Source organism: Leucoraja erinacea, chromosome 3 (genome assembly GCF_028641065.1).
Source record: "Leucoraja erinacea ecotype New England chromosome 3, Leri_hhj_1, whole genome shotgun sequence".
Taxonomy (NCBI): Eukaryota; Metazoa; Chordata; class Chondrichthyes; order Rajiformes; family Rajidae; genus Leucoraja; species Leucoraja erinaceus.
Window position 1 is genome coordinate 23,895,442 of NC_073379.1, and position 15,585 is coordinate 23,911,026.

Here is a 15,585-nt window from a genome sequence, read left to right on the forward strand (position 1 = left end):
TGCCGAGGCAGCGTGAAGTGTAAATGGAGCCATTGGAAGGAAGGTTGGTTTGTTTGACTGGGCCTGGGCTGCGATGACAATATACAAGGCATGGTTCGAAACTTTACAGATACCACTAACATAGGTGGTGTGGTAGACAGTGAAGAAAGTGTTTAAAAATGACCGAAGGATCTTGATCTGCTAGGTAAATAGGCCGAGGAATTGCAAATGGAGATTAATTCATATTGTCCCTTGAGTGCAAGGTGTTGCCGTTAGAGAAGTCAAATCAGGATAGGAGTTTCACAGTGAACGGTAGGGCCCTGGTGAGTGTTGCAGAACAGAGAGACCACGCAGTGCAGGAGCGTACTTCCTGAAAAGTGGCGTCACAGGTAGAGAAGATGGTACGGAAGGTGTTTGCCAAGTTGACCTTCATCAGCCAGGGCATTGAGCATAGGATTCAGGACATTGTGTTACAGTTGTACAAGACGTCGGCTAGGCTACACTTGGAGTACAGATGCTCCCCGATTTACGATGCTTTGACTTACGATATTTCGACCACGATCGGCTAACGCAGCGAGCCGCTCGGCACTTCTGGTCACATGATTGCAATGTATTAACGTATTTTCCACTTGCGATATATTTAATTTACGATGGGTTTATCAGACAGTAGCCCCATCGTAGGTCGAGGAGCAGCTGTATTGTGCTTGTTTTTGGTCACCTTGCCAAAGGAAAAATGTCATTATGCAGGACAGAATGCAAGGAAGATTTATGAGGATGTTGTCAGGGCTTGATGGTCTGAGCTTTAGGGAGAGATTGGGCAGGCTAGGACTTCATTCCTTGTGCAAGTGGCTGAGGGATTATTTTTTTAGGTGTATAAAAACATGAGAAACAGAGATAAAGGTGAATGCACAGAGACTTTTTCCCCAGAATGGGGAACCAAGAATGAGTGTCATAGGTCTAAGATGTGAGGGGAAAGATTTAGTAAGAACTCAAGGGACAACCTTTTCACACAGGTTGGTAGGTACATGGAGCAAACTGCCAAATGAAGTGTTTGAAGTACAGTAACATCAGACAACTTGGACAGGCACATGGATAGGAAAGATTTAGAGGGATATGTATGAGTCAAACACTGGCAAATGGGGCTAGCTTAGATGGGGCATTTTGGTCGGCAAGTTGGGCCTAAGGACCTGTTTGCTTACTGTATGGCTCCATGCCAACTAGATTGTGGGAAGTGAGGATCACTCGTTTTCAATGGCAACCTTTATTTGATTAAAAATCCATCTATTGATGCTCCTGAACACGTCATCAGTGATGTAACTTGGGGTCATTGGGTGTTTCGGGTCTTTCAACATCAGACACCCTCACCCAGGCGACCCAGCCGTGGTTGATCAGACCACGACATGTTCATGAGGCATTCACTCCTCCCCATGGATCCAGAGCCATCTCGAGGTCTTCTCCACTGCCTCTGTGGTGTTCTTGATGGCTCTTCTCCTCTCCATTCTGTTGATGCCCAGTGCACTCAATGAATGACTCAATCCTGGGCACCAATCTCTCAATAGACGATAAATTGAAGTGATGGAACCCTATTAACTTCATTTTATGATCCTACTACTTGGGCTGAAGGGCCTGTTACCATGCTGTATGACTCTAAGTCTCCTCTCTGCATGACTAAGAGTGTTGGGGCGGAGGTTCGGAGGCAGTGGGAGCATCCTAGATTTTGCTGAGGATGAGCTTTGAATGAGTCATAAGTTCATAAACCATAGGAACAGAAGTTGGCCTCCACAACCTTCTGTGGCAACGAATTCCACAGACTTACCACCCTCTGACTAAAACAATTCCTCATCTCCTTTCGAACGGTACGTCCTTTTATTCTGAGGCTGTGCCCTCCGGTCTTAGACTCTCCCACTAGTGGAAACATCCCCTCTTTCCGGGCCTTTCACTGTTTGGAACTTGGAATTAGAATCCCACTCATCCTCCAAAACTCCAAGCGAGTACAGGCCAGTGCTGTCAAACGTTCATCGTACGATAACCCAATCTTTCCAGCAATTATTGTTGTAAACCTCCTCTGGACCCTTTTCAACACCAGAATATCCTTACTCAGATATGGGGACCAAATCTGCCTACAATACTCCAAATGCGGTTTGACTGGTGCCTCAATGTTACATCCCAGCTTTTATATTATCGTTCCTCTGATACACGTTCGTTTAATGACTGGCTGAATATCCCAATGTACATATTTTGTTGCCCATGTTGTGATGGTGCCAGTGGTTTGGCCATGAACTTTCCCAAGTATCCTATAGATAAGGGTGGTACAGTGCGTAGACATGTCCGCTCACAGAGACTACATAAGGAAGGTCTGTCTTTGAGGACGCATTTCATAGACGTGTTTGTGCTCTGCCTGCAGATAAAAAAACAGGGAAAAAGGAAGAGAAGCCGAAAGTGGTGACGGGGCAGATGTACGAACTTATGGAGTCACTCCCAACAGAGAAACAGTCGGAGGTGAGGCATCAGGGCATCTGTGCCTACTGCCTACTGCCTGGTCTTGTACATCTGTCCATAGGGCAGACACTGTGGCACAGCTGGTGGAGCCGCTGCCTAACAACGCCAGAGAACCATAACCTTATTCTCCTACCTTCTCCCTGTAACCTTTTGGCACCCTTACTAATCAAGAACATGTCAATCTCGACTTTGAAAATACCCAGTCTTGGCCCCCATAGCCATCTGTGGCAAAGTATTCCACACGTTCACCATCCTCTAGCTAAAGACATTCTTCCTCATCTCCGTTCAAAAAATATGCCCTTTTATTCTGAGGCAGGGACCTCTGGTCCTAGACTCTTCCGTGAATATCGAATTACTAACTTTGAGATTTATTAAGAAGTCAGAAAGGAGTAATGAGCCAGAAGCTGGTGGATCCCTATGGCAACCACATAAATGCCAGCACAGTATAAGGAGGACTGATGTGTTTTTTTCACACACAGAGCAGTGATCCTTGAAGATGGGGATCCAAGTTTGGGAATTTGCAAGCGCGGCACAGTGGCACAGCTGGTAGAGTTGCTGCCTCACAGCATCAGAGACCTGGGTTTGAACCTGATCTTGGGTGCTGCCTGTGTGTGTGAAGTTTGCACGTTCTCCCTGTGACTGGGTAGGTTTCCTCCAGGCACTCCGGTTTCCTCCCATATCCCAAAGACGGGTGGGTTTGTGGCTTATTCAGCCTCTGTGAATTGCCCCTAGTGTGTAGGAAGTGGTTCGAAAGTGGGATAACATAGAACTAGCGTGATGGTTGGCATGGACCTGTTGGGCCAAAGGTCCTGATTCTGTGCTATCACTCTAATAATAACTCAACTAAACTCAACTCGACTAAAGTAAACTCAAGAGAAACTTTCAGTAGGAAATTGGGAAACAGTAAAGGGGCTGTCCCACTTAGGGCGTCATTTGCGCATCACTCAGGTCGCGTGCGAAGATTTTGTGAATCCCAAAATCCTGAAGCGCCGTGTGTCACTGCCTACGCCACCACGTCTCACCATGCGCCATGCACGCGTAATGCACGCCATGCGAGTGTAAATGATGTAAATGACGCGCAAATGACGCCTAAGTGGGACAGGCCCTTAACAGCTCAGGACAGGGAATGCCTCAAGTTTATCTGAGGTAGAGATTCCCTCCGGCTAATGATGCAATGTTTTGACTTGCAGGCAGAGAAATGCGGAGGGTATGAGTACATGGCCAGCTGTGGACAGCAGAAGCCCCTCCTGGAGGCAGAAGGTACGGAGCTTCGTCAGCACAGAGCAGCAACAGCAACACCTGATCACTCAAGGTGGTGTGCCTGTGCGACCACTGTTAAGCACATCCTTGCCTGGTGAAAAAATAACATGCCAACAGAAGAGATGGGTGCAGGAGGGGACATTGAAACATGGAAAATAGATGCAGGAGTAGGCCATTCAGCCCTTTGAGCCAGCACCGCCATACAATATGATCATGGCTGATCATCCAAAATCAGTACCCCATTCCCGCTTTCTCCCCATATCCCTTGATTCCTTTAGCCCAACTCTCTCTTTGAATACCCCAGTCCCCAATCCCTGCTCTGCCTCCCAATGGCACATCTCACCACTGACCTCCGTTCCATTTGACTGGTTTTACCCTGAATTCCTCTGGGTTCCCATGGGGTGGCAAAGTGGCACAGTGGTAAAGGTTGCTGCCTCGCAGCGCCAGTGATCCGGATTCGATGCCGTCTGTGCAGCGTTTATACGTTCTCCCTGTGACCGCGTAGGTTTTTCCCGGGTGTTCCAGTTTCCTCCCATATTCCGAAGGCATGCAGGTTTGTAGGTTAATTGGCTTCTGTAAATTGCCTCTATTGTGTAGGACTTAAAACGAGTGTTCGGTGATCGATGGTCAGCATGTTATTGGTGGGCTAAAGGCCTAATGCTAAGCTGTATCTCTATGCTCTGTGCTCTATGCTCCCAAGGACCATTGAGTTAACGTGGAATCTTGGAGTGCATATACATATACCCCTGAAACTGGCAACAAAAGTGGATGGGGTGTTAAAGAAGGTGTTGGGCAAGCTTGCCTCTATCGTAGGGATGTTGACTATAAGAGTCATGGAGTCATGTTATAGCTTCAGTAAACTCCAGAACCAGGAGTCACAGTTGGTACAGTGTGAGCTGGCAGGGCAGAGGAACTGGTGATATTGCACCACTGACCTTCTGTTGCAGCACCACTCAACTAGGTGTCTTTTTCCTGCACAATGACTCAATCCCACCTATCAATCAGCCACCAGTGCTCCGGTTGAGTTGATGCCTTACAGCGCCAGAGACCTGGGTTCGATCCTGACTACTGGTGCTGTCTATATGTAGTTTGTACGTTCTCCCCGTGACCCGCCTGGGCTTTCTCCTCTGGGTTCTCTGGTTTCCTCCCGCATTCCAAAGACGTACAGGTTTGTAGGTTAATTGGCATCGGTAAAAGTTGTAAATCGTCCCTGGTGTGTAGGATAGTGCTAGTGTACGGGTCGATGCGGATTCGGTGGCCCGAAGGGCCAGTTTCCATGCTATATCTCTAAACTAAAAAACGAAACAAAATCTGACTGAAGCTGTGGTTTTAGCTGTCATTTTGCTCTTTCTGCTCACAGGTCCACCCGGGACATCTAAGTCACACCGAGGGCAAGGCAGCCACCCGGAGAAACAAAAGCGGGTAAGTGTCGAGGAGTGGCCAATGGTTAAAGGTACTTTTCTTGTCACATGTAGCGAGGTACAATTTATTTTTGTATGTAGTTCAGTACGCATTACTACACATAAGCACTTAGATAAGCATCTAAGATCCAGTATAAGCGTATAGCAGTTGTGCACTGCAACAGTATACAGAGTCGCCAGTTTTGACACCATTTTCAAGTCCTAGTTGTTGAAAGTGCAGAGTTCTTGATCTGACCATGAAGGCCTGTTGTCCTAGCGGGTTCAGCCTGGCCAAGTGTAGCCGCGGTGTCCTCCGCCACTTCTCCATCGCTTGGCGTCTTGGACGGCGCCCGGACCAGTCGAGCCCCAGACTGTTGCAGGACCTCCTACGGCTCACTCCACCGACAAGGCACTGGACACCCCCCCCACTCTTGGTTTGTTTACTGGCCCTCCGCCTGACTCCCTCCACTCAGGGTGGGCGAGCCAGGCCTTACAAGCAGCTCCGCGGTGGGCAAGCCAGATCTACTGGGCCTTCTGGTGGGCTTGACTGCGGTTTGCAGGTGAACAGTCAATGACTGTGCTACTGCAGGACAGGAGGAATCATTACCAGTCCCAGCAGCAAGCTCGAGAGGGGCAGAAATGGTAGCATGGACTAGATGGGTGAATGGTTGCTGCTGCGCTGAGCTCTGTGTAAATCAACACTTTTCTCCTCCCCTCGAATGATCCCTGGGCCTGGTAGTAATGAACAGAGTGAAGGTGGGCGCCGCATCCTCCCACACTGATTGTAGATCTGCAGAAGCTGCCTGTAGCGATGTCCCAACATGTCAAGATCCCCACACAGGTCTACACACACCACTGCTCACACTCACACATTCATCACCATGCCCACACCAATGACAACGTACACACATACATTGCCATACACATGACCATGCGCACACACACACCAACGGCCAGTTACACACTTACATTACCACACACAGATGACCACACACAGATGACCACACGCACACGCACACGCACACGCACACACACACACACACCAATGGCCACTTACACACATACATTGCCACACACATGATCATGCACACACCACGAACATTTTCTCTCTCACACACAACCACCATGCACACTCACACATGCACTCACATCCTCACACACATACACTGTGTGCGTGCAGGGTGGTACGGGTGGCGCAGCGGAAGAGTTGCTGCCTTACCGCGCCAGAGACACGTTTTTTCCCCTGATTATGGGTGCTGACATTACGGAGTTTGTACGTTCTATATGTGGCTGTGTGGGTTTTCTCCGGTTTCCTCTCGCACTCCGAAGGTGTGCAGGTTTTTCGATTAATAGGCTTCGGTAAAAATTGTAAATTGTCCTTAGGGTGTGTGTAGGATAGCATTAGTGTGCAGGGATCACTGTTCGGCATGGACTCAGTGGGCCAAAGTGTCTGTTTCTGAGCTGTATCGATAAACTAAACTAAACTAAACTAAAACTAAACATTAGCTGCTCTCCTTATTTTTTTTGCTGGTAAAGGGTGAATAGTGATATCCTGGCACCCTCGGTTCCAGAGCCTTTCCAGATTATCCAGCGTAGGTCACGTGATAATGAAACGACAATACACTCCTCCAGTGGCTCTAAAGCGCCATGGAGTGCCAGAAACTTAAATAAAACAAATATAAGATGTAGATTGAATGTGAATGCAATGACCTGCTGACCCACCCCCCCAGCTCCCACCATCCCCCCCCCCCCCCCCCCACCATTTAAAGCCCCGTTTAGAACTTCGCACCCCACACCTGACTCGCAAAGTGCACCAGCGAGCCCCTCTTCACCCACAGCACGTTCCAGTGTCACGGCTGTTGCGGCTCACGCTTAGCCCCTGGGGACAGAGCTGCATCGCGACCGGAAGAAAGTCACACAGCACGGAGACAGGTCATTCAGCCCATCTTGCCCCTGCCGACCAAGATACCCCATCTACACCTGCCCAACTTTGGCCCATATCCCTCTAAACCTTTCCTACCCATGTACTTGTCCAAATGCTTTAAATATACCTGCCTCAACTATCTCCTCTGGCAGTTCGTTCCATACACCCACCACCCTTTGTGTGAAATCCCTATGAATATGTTCAGTAACTTGATATGAATGTGTGGAGAATAGGTTGCAGGGAGAATTAGAAGGGAATGTGATTGCTCTGTGAACCCTAATGGATGCCTCCATCAGTAAATACAAAGGCAATATGGATGCCCTCAGAACATTGCACAATGCTCAGCTTAGTTCTGTCGCACAGGATTGTATCGGCATCCCAGTGATAATTTAGTCGCATGATCTCCCAACCTCTATTTAAAAATGCTCTGAGCCAAAATGTGCCAAAAGCCTTTTTGACCCAATCTACCTGTGACGCCATCTTCAAGGAACTATCCACAAGCACTCCTAGATCCCTCTGCAACACTCCCCACAGCCCTACCATTCATGGTGTAGGTCCTGCCCATGTTATACGTTCCAAAATGCAACACCTCATATTTCTCTGTATTATACCTGTAATAAAAAGATGCTGGTTTATACCTCAGATAAACACAAAATACTGAAGTAACTGACCGGGGTCAGGCAACATCTCTGGATAAAATGGATAGGTGACGTTTTGGGTTGGAATCCTTCTTCAGTATGAAATAATTCCCTCCTGCAATGAAGTTCAGGTTTGTAGGTTGATCAGCCTCTGTAAATTGCCCCTAGTGTGTAGGGAGTGGATGTGAAAATGGCTTAACGTAGAACTAGTGTGAACCATTGATCGATGTTCGGCATGAGCTGAAGGAACTGTATCCATACTATACCTCTAAACTAAACTACAAATACTGGCTCACAAATAAAAACACACAGAGAAAGTAAACTCAGTGGGTCAGGCAGCAACTCTGGTGAACAGGGAGGTTTCTGACTGAAGAAGGGCCCTGATCCGAAACGGCGCCTATCCAAGTTCTTCAGAGATGCTGCCTGACCCTCAGTTACTCTAGCACTTTGTGTCATTTCCAGTGATAATTTAACCTGTTTCCTAAACGTCTTGTGTTTTCAGGAGAAAGGATTTCCAGACGATGAGACGTCAGGCAGCTTTGACACCAAGAAACTATCGGGTAAACACTTCAAAATGTCTACGAGGACTTGTGGAGGGAGAGGGAAATGAGAGCTTTGCAAATGTCTTCACGAAAGCTGAGGGTAGCAGTGAAGGTGAAAGTCTTGGGCTGCCGACTGTATCCAGGGAAGGGTGTGCTGACGTCGGAAAGGGTCCAGAGAAGGTTTATGGGAATGATCCTGGGGATAATTAGATTAGTGTATGAGGAGCGTTTGATACTTGGAGTTTAGAAGGATGAGGGGGAAATCTCATTGAAAACTACCGGATAATGAAAGGTCTAGATAGAGTGGACGTGGAGAGGACGTTTCCTCTAGTGGGAGAGACAAGGACCAGAGGGCACAGCCTCAGAATAAAAGGACGTACCTTTGGAATGGGGATGAGGAGGCGAATCCACTGCCACAGAAGACATTGCGTATTTTTAAAGCGGAAATTGATTTGTTCTTGATTAGTAAGCGTGTCAAAGATTATGGGGAGAAGGCAGGAGAATGGGGTTGAGAGCGAAAAATTGATCAGCCATAGTTGAATGATGGCATAGACTCGAATGCCCTAAGTCTGCTCGCCCCCCTCACCTTAAACCTATGTCCTCTAGTTTTTGATTCCCCTACTCTGGGTAAAAGACTCTGCATTTACCCTATTTAAACCACATCCCAAAGACCTGGGTTAATTGGCCTCTATAAATTGTCCCTTGTGTATGGGGAGTGGATGAGTGGGGAGAACTATTGTGAACAGTTGTTTGATGATCAGTGTGGACACAGGGCCGAAGGGCCTGTTTCTATGCTGTATCTCTAAACTATGAGTCAGAAAGCAAAGTGGTGGTGGAGAAAGGAGCATAGAAGTTGGCGGGTAGAAGCAAGAAACTAGATGCTGGTTTAAAAAAAGAAAAGAAATAAAGTGCTGGAGTAACTCAGCGAATCAGGCAACATCTCTGGCTTACATGGATAGGACTTTTCAGGTCAGGACCCTTCTTCAGGTGGAGAGTTGTTCTTTCGCGACAAGGAAGTATTTCATACTGAAGAAGGGTCCCGACCCGAAACGTCATCAATTAATTTTCTCCAGAGATGCTGCCTGTCCCACTGAGTTACTGCACCATTTTGTGTCTAACTTCGGTGTAAACCAGCACCTGCAGTTCCTTCCGACACATATTGAATATAGAATTTGGGAGGTCATGTTATTGTTATATAAGGACGAGGTGAGGCCACATTTAGAGCACTGTGCTCAGTTTTGGACACCATGTTATAGGAAAGATGTTGTCAGGTTCAAAAAGCTACAGAGAAGATTTACAGGGATGTTGCCAGGACACGAGGGTCTGAGCTACAGGGAGAGATTGTGACTCTAGTCCTTGGAGCGCAGGAGGATGATCATATAGAGGTGTATAAAATCATGAGAGGAATAGATTGGATAGACTCATATAGTCTCTTGCCCAGACGAGGGGAATCGAGAACCAGAGGACATAGGTTTAGGGTAAAGGAGAAAATAATTAAAAGGAATCTGAGGGGTAACTTTTTCACACAAAGGGTGGTGGGTGCATGGAGCGAACTGCCAGAGGAGTTAGTTGAGGCAGGGACTATTGCGACATTTCAGAGACAGGTACATGGATAGTCCAGGTTTAGAGGGATATATCGGCTAAATGCAGGCAGGTGGGACCAGTGTAGATGTAACATGTTGCTCGGTGCAAGCAAGTTGGGCTGAAGGGCCTGTTTCTATGTTGTATGAGTCTTAAGTTTATATAATACTGTTCTCTTTGGGTTGTGTAAAGATTGCAGCAGTATTCATCAATGTTATATTTGACTGTGAATCGAGTGGTGGCGCCATCGAGTTTGGCTGCCTCGCCTGCAGCTGTCATTCTTTTTGTTATTTTTAGTCTGTTATAAAGTTTGTTTTTGGATGTCTTTTTTTAGTCCTTTTTATGGGGGGGGGGTGAAGTGTTGCGACTATTCTCTGAGCTGCATCTTCGCCCCCTCCTCGCGGCCTACCATCTGGATTGGCGTGGCCTTTCCTGCCGGAGACTGGCCAGAGCTTCAGCTTCAGCAGCGGCGCAGCACTGGATTCCATTGAGGAGTGGCGAGCGATGCCTTACCGTGAATCGCCGTGTTGGAGCTCCGGAGTGCTGGGACTGCCGACTTTGAATACCGTGAAGCTGTAGTCTGCGGAGCTTCCAGCTACGGGTGGTGGGAGCTTCCAGCTGCTGGCGGCGCTGACTTTGACAGCGCGGAGCCTGGAATCTCTCGCCGAGGTCCCCAGCGTTGAATCTCCGCCCAGCTCGGCCTGTGGACTTTGGAAGCCGTGGTCTCTGGTAGGAATCGACCAATTCGGAGGCTCCGGGCCGCTGAGAGTGTTCTTCCGTTCGAGGGCCTGAAACAAACATCGGGCCGCTGTTGCGGTGACTGCGGAGGCTTCAATAGGCCCCGACCACGGCTGAACAGAAGAAGAGGACTGAACTTTGGTGCCTTCCCTCACAGTGGGAAACGTTGATCCCGCTGCGGGGGGATGTTGTGTATGTTTTATGTTAAATTCTAAAGTGTTGTGTTTATCTTATTTGAATGCTGCATGGTAACTCAAATGTTACTACACCAATTGGTGTATGTGACAATAAATGTCCTTTGTTCTTTGAATCTTTAGCACAGATCACACCTTGCTCTGTGCTCATTTTCCCAAACCCTGAACATGGTTTCTCTAAATCTGCTCTCCTGCCTCCTCAGTGGGGACACTCATTTGCCCCCAGGACCTCGCTGGGGCGGACAGACCTCGCGGTGAAGGGGCGACGTACATCAACATCCCGGTGAGCCCTGTCTCGAAGAAGCAACTCCACTACATGGAGCTGGAGCTACAGGAGTCCAGTCCTGCCATTCGAGGTAATTCAGCACAAGGATACCACAGCTCTGCTGTCCACCACACCACGCCTCCTCAACCTCCCCTTCCAACTAATTCCCAGTGGTGCAGCGGTAGAGCTGCTGCTTCACAGAGCCAGAGAACTGGGTTTGATCTTGACTACGGGTGCTGTCTGTGTGTAGTTTGTACGTTCTCCCTATGACCGCGTGGGTTTCCTCCCACATTCCATACACATGCAGGTTTGTAGGTTAATTGACTTCTGTAAATTGCCCCGAATGTATGGGATGCAAAAGAGGGATAACATAGAACTAGTGTTTGGGTGATCGATGGTTGGTGTGGACTTGGTGGGTTGAGGGGCCTGTTTCCACGTTGTATTGCTAAACTATCATTGAGCTATAGGGAGAGGATGAGCAGGTGAGGACTTGTGGAGGTGTAAAATCATGAGAGGAATGGATCGGGTAAACGCACTTGCCCAGAGTAGAGGAATCAAGAACTAGAGAACATGGGTTAAAGGTGAAGGGGAAAAGATTTAATAGGAACCTGAAGGGTAACCTTTTTTACATAAAGGGTGCTGGATGTATGGACGAACTGCTGGAGAAGGTAGTTGAGGCAGGTACTATTGCAATGCTTAAGTAGATAGGTACATAGATAGGCTAGGTTTACAGGAAAATGGGCCAAATGCAGGCAGCTGGACTAGTGTAGACGGGGCATTTTGGTCAGCGCGGGCAAGTTGGGCCAAAGGGCCTGTTTCCATGCTGTATGTCTCTGTGCATTTACTCTATCTAAACCTCATCCCAAAGACCTGGGTTAATTGGCCTCTGTAAATTGCCTTTGTATTAAGTCTTTGTAGATGCTGGCTGCCTTTTTGAGGCAGCGCCTCCTATAGATCCCTTCAGTGGTGGGGAGGTCAGTACCCGTGATGGACTGGCTAATATTTACCCATTATGGATAATTACACAGACTAACAAATACCCGTATTTGCACCGGGCGGCACAGCTGGTAGAGCCATTGCCTCAAAGTGCCTGAGATCCGGGTTTGTTCCTGCTGTCTGGTTGTGAATATTGGGAAGGCAAGAGCTCACCAGATGATACCTTGGAGCTGTGAGGCAGCGACTCTAGCAGCCGCGCCACTGTGCCTGGAGGGGCAGTGTAAAGGTTTGGTTGGAGACATTGTCCCATCTCTTGCTAACCACAGTGCCCGCCTGTCTCCAGTAGGGGCGAGCTCGTCTAAGTACGCGCAGATTGACATCACGGCGACGGAGACGGCACACAAGGTGGGCAGCCAACATGCCCAGCACAGGGAGGAGCGCTTGCAAGAGTTGGAGCAGAAGAGGAAAGGGCCGCTGCTGCAGTGATGCAACCTAGTGATCAACTCCGCTGAACATTCTGCCTTTCGCTCAAGCCTTCAGCACCGAATCGGACTCGGTGCAGGCCTGGATGGACAGGCTCCCGGTCCAACTTCCACGTTGACCTTGCTCCCGACGCACCATGGCTCTGTGATCCTGCACAGGCTCCGAGCGTGACTGGATTCATCAGGAATTTTGTGCAACGCATTGTCAACAGAGAATGTCTTTTTGACCTATTTGCTCCTCATTAGTATTTACATAGAACAGTACAGCACAAAAACAGGCCCTTCGGCCCACATACTGGCCGAACATGATGCCAAGACCAACTCTCAACTGCCTGCACATAATCCATATCCCTCTATTCCCTGCATATCCATGCCTATCCAAAACTCCTATCTGCCAGCACATCTATTATCCCTCCATTCCCTGCACATCCATATCCAAAAGTCTCTTACATGCCACTATCGTAGCTGCCTCAACTACGCCCCTCCCCTCCAACTCCAGCTGTTTCCTGGCTATGGGGGCTTCTTGCCTGGCATTGTAGCCTTGGGTGCTGGTCACTTTAAGGTACCTCGCCCATTCTTTACATAGAGACAAGGAACTGCAGATGAAGGTTAATACACAAAAGGGCACAAAGTGCTGGAGTAACTCAGCAGGTCAGGCAGCATCTCTGGAGAACATGGATAGGTGACGTTTCGGATTGAGTCTAAAGAAAGATTCAGACTTGAAGTGTCACCTATCCACGTTCTACAGAGATGCTGCCTGACCCACTGAGTTACTCCAGCACTTTGTGACCTCTCCACACACATTGTCCACTCTATAGGATCAGTGTTCAGGTTTCTCTCTTTGAAGTAGAAGTAGTCCAGGTTTCTCCATTTGGGGGCTCATTATGCAGACTTCATAACTATTTTGTGGATGGGTGTTAGTGGGTTGAATATACCTTTTAGTGCCTGTGCTGTGAGCCTGTGATTCCATTGTCTACGGTGGCTGCCCATTGATTGCGGCATGGGTGAGAGTTGGTTCTGTAAAAGTTCCTGGAATTTCGAATTACCCCTGAGTTGCTTCAGTTCCATCTGCCAAAGCCAGCGTTGCCCATTGTCCCTCCCTGTCCTACAATACCGCGCACTTTAAAAAAGACACAACGTGCTGGAGAGCATGGATAGGTGACATTTCTATAAGACAAATAGGCCATTCAGCACATAGACCCCATTCAATCATGGGCTGATCTATTTTTCCCCTCTCAACCCCATTCTCCTGCCCTCTCCCCGTAACCTCTGACGCTCTTCCTCATCAAGAACCTATCAATCTTCACCTTAAAAACACTCAATGCCTCTGTACAGACCGCTGTCTGTGGCAATGAATTCTACAGATTCACCACTCTCTGGCTGAAGAAATTCCTCTTCATCCCCATTTTGCAGGTACGTCCTTTTATTCTGATGCTGTTTCGAGTTGGGACCCTTCTTCAGACTGATTTACACTTTAGACATGGTTGAATTAAATTTCATCCAATTCACAGGATATTCCCAACACTCATTTCTCTTCCCAAATGTCCTTCAGGAATGATGGATTTTCTTCCAACAAGGTGTTACTGAGCGAGATGGTTTTTAAACAAACATGTTTCATGGTTATAGAATGCACACTGAGCAATTCCAGTTGAATGTGCAACATATATGGCAAACAGGAATTTCTACAGCTAAAGGGACCTTCTGTTCATCCACCATATTCCCAGTTGGGGTGTTCAAATTCCTTGCATTGTTTTCCTTGGGATTGGCTTTTTTTATTTAATACTGATTATTTGACCCATTCTTTTGATTCTTGACTCCCTTACTCTGATTTTAAAAAAACCAGTTAATTACCCTATCTATCGCCTCAAGTTCACACCTCTATAAGATCACCCCTCATCCTCCAACGCTCCAAGGAATAAATCCTAGCCTGCTCAAGGTCTCCCTATAGCTCAGGCCCTTGGATCCTGGCAACAACCTTGTAAATCTTCTCTGCACCCTTTCCAGCTTAGCAACATTTTTCCCTATAGCAGGGTGACCAAAACTGTACACAATACTTCAAATGTGGCCTCACCAACGTCTTGTACAACTATAACATGACCTCCAAACTTCTATACACAAGGTCAATATACCGAAAGTTAAGTGCTTTTATTTCCCCCCAGTGTTTTTGAAGTACAATCATTCTGCAGCGTTGCACAGGCGTTCATACCAGATTATGCCGATCGGGATCTTAAGGTCAATTCCTTTTATTTTCCACTAAGTCCTGCTGAACAAATCAAGCACAATGCAAATGTCTCTGTGATGGGAAATCATTTTGCAAAAGTAAACCAGAAGGGAATGGATGAAAAGAGTAAAGTGAAAAACGGAGTTTTGAGAAGGGATTTCACAGGAAGTCTGGTTTTGTTCTTGATTTGTGTATTTATAATGTATTTATTTCACATGCATATATATAAATATATAATTTTAATTGACGTTTATCTTTTAACTATTTTGAGTTTACTGCTGTTATCTTAATGTGTAGGGGTTATTTTACTCCGTGTTAATACATTGCCTCTTTGGGTACAGTCCCCCATTTGGGGAAATGAAGCTTATGTACACTGTTCAAAGTCACTGCCAATTTTTTTTTTTTGAACCAACATGTTTTTTAGTGCTGACTAAAAAGAGACTACTGAAGTTGTACAGATACATTTGTCAATGTAGATGATGAACACAAAGTGCTGGAGTAACTCAGCGGGTCAGGCAGCATCTCTGGAGAAAGGAATAGGTGATGTTTTGGGTTGGAACCCTACATCAGTGAAAGTAGAGGGGGCGGGGTGGGGGGGGGGGAAACTAGAGGTAAGAAAAGGCCAGAACAAATCAGGGCCGGCAACAGATGACCAAGGAGGAGTGGAGCCCACAATGGTCCATTGTTGGCTGGGGAAGAGGTGATAACGGGGCGATACAGGGATGCGAACAGTGGAATTAGCAGGATGACCAGGGTGGGGTAGGGCTGGAGAGAGGGGATTCCTTTTATCCAGAAATGCTGCCTGACCCGATGAGTTACTCCAGCACTTTCTGTCTATCTATGGTATAAACCAGCATCTGCAGTTCCTTCCTACATATTTTGACTGCTGTAGATGTATGGTTTATGCAATAATGTAACAATACCAC

The 15,585-nt window shown here is 47.5% G+C and overlaps 1 protein-coding gene across 1 annotated transcript in view; it reads left to right on the plus strand.

The window, feature by feature from the left end:
* The window catches only part of dok7b (docking protein 7b), a 62,014-nt gene extending 46,793 nt beyond the window's left edge, over positions 1-15,221 (plus strand). The window contains exons 9-15 of the mRNA XM_055630567.1: positions 2,384-2,478; positions 3,669-3,833; positions 5,099-5,160; positions 5,416-5,698; positions 8,203-8,260; positions 10,959-11,111; positions 12,303-15,221. Of these exons, the coding sequence (XP_055486542.1) occupies positions 2,384-2,478; positions 3,669-3,833; positions 5,099-5,160; positions 5,416-5,698; positions 8,203-8,260; positions 10,959-11,111; positions 12,303-12,442 (956 nt within the window). The 3' untranslated portion in view covers positions 12,443-15,221. The remainder of the gene's footprint in view (positions 1-2,383; positions 2,479-3,668; positions 3,834-5,098; positions 5,161-5,415; positions 5,699-8,202; positions 8,261-10,958; positions 11,112-12,302) is intronic.
* Positions 15,222-15,585: the final 364 nt, after the last annotated feature.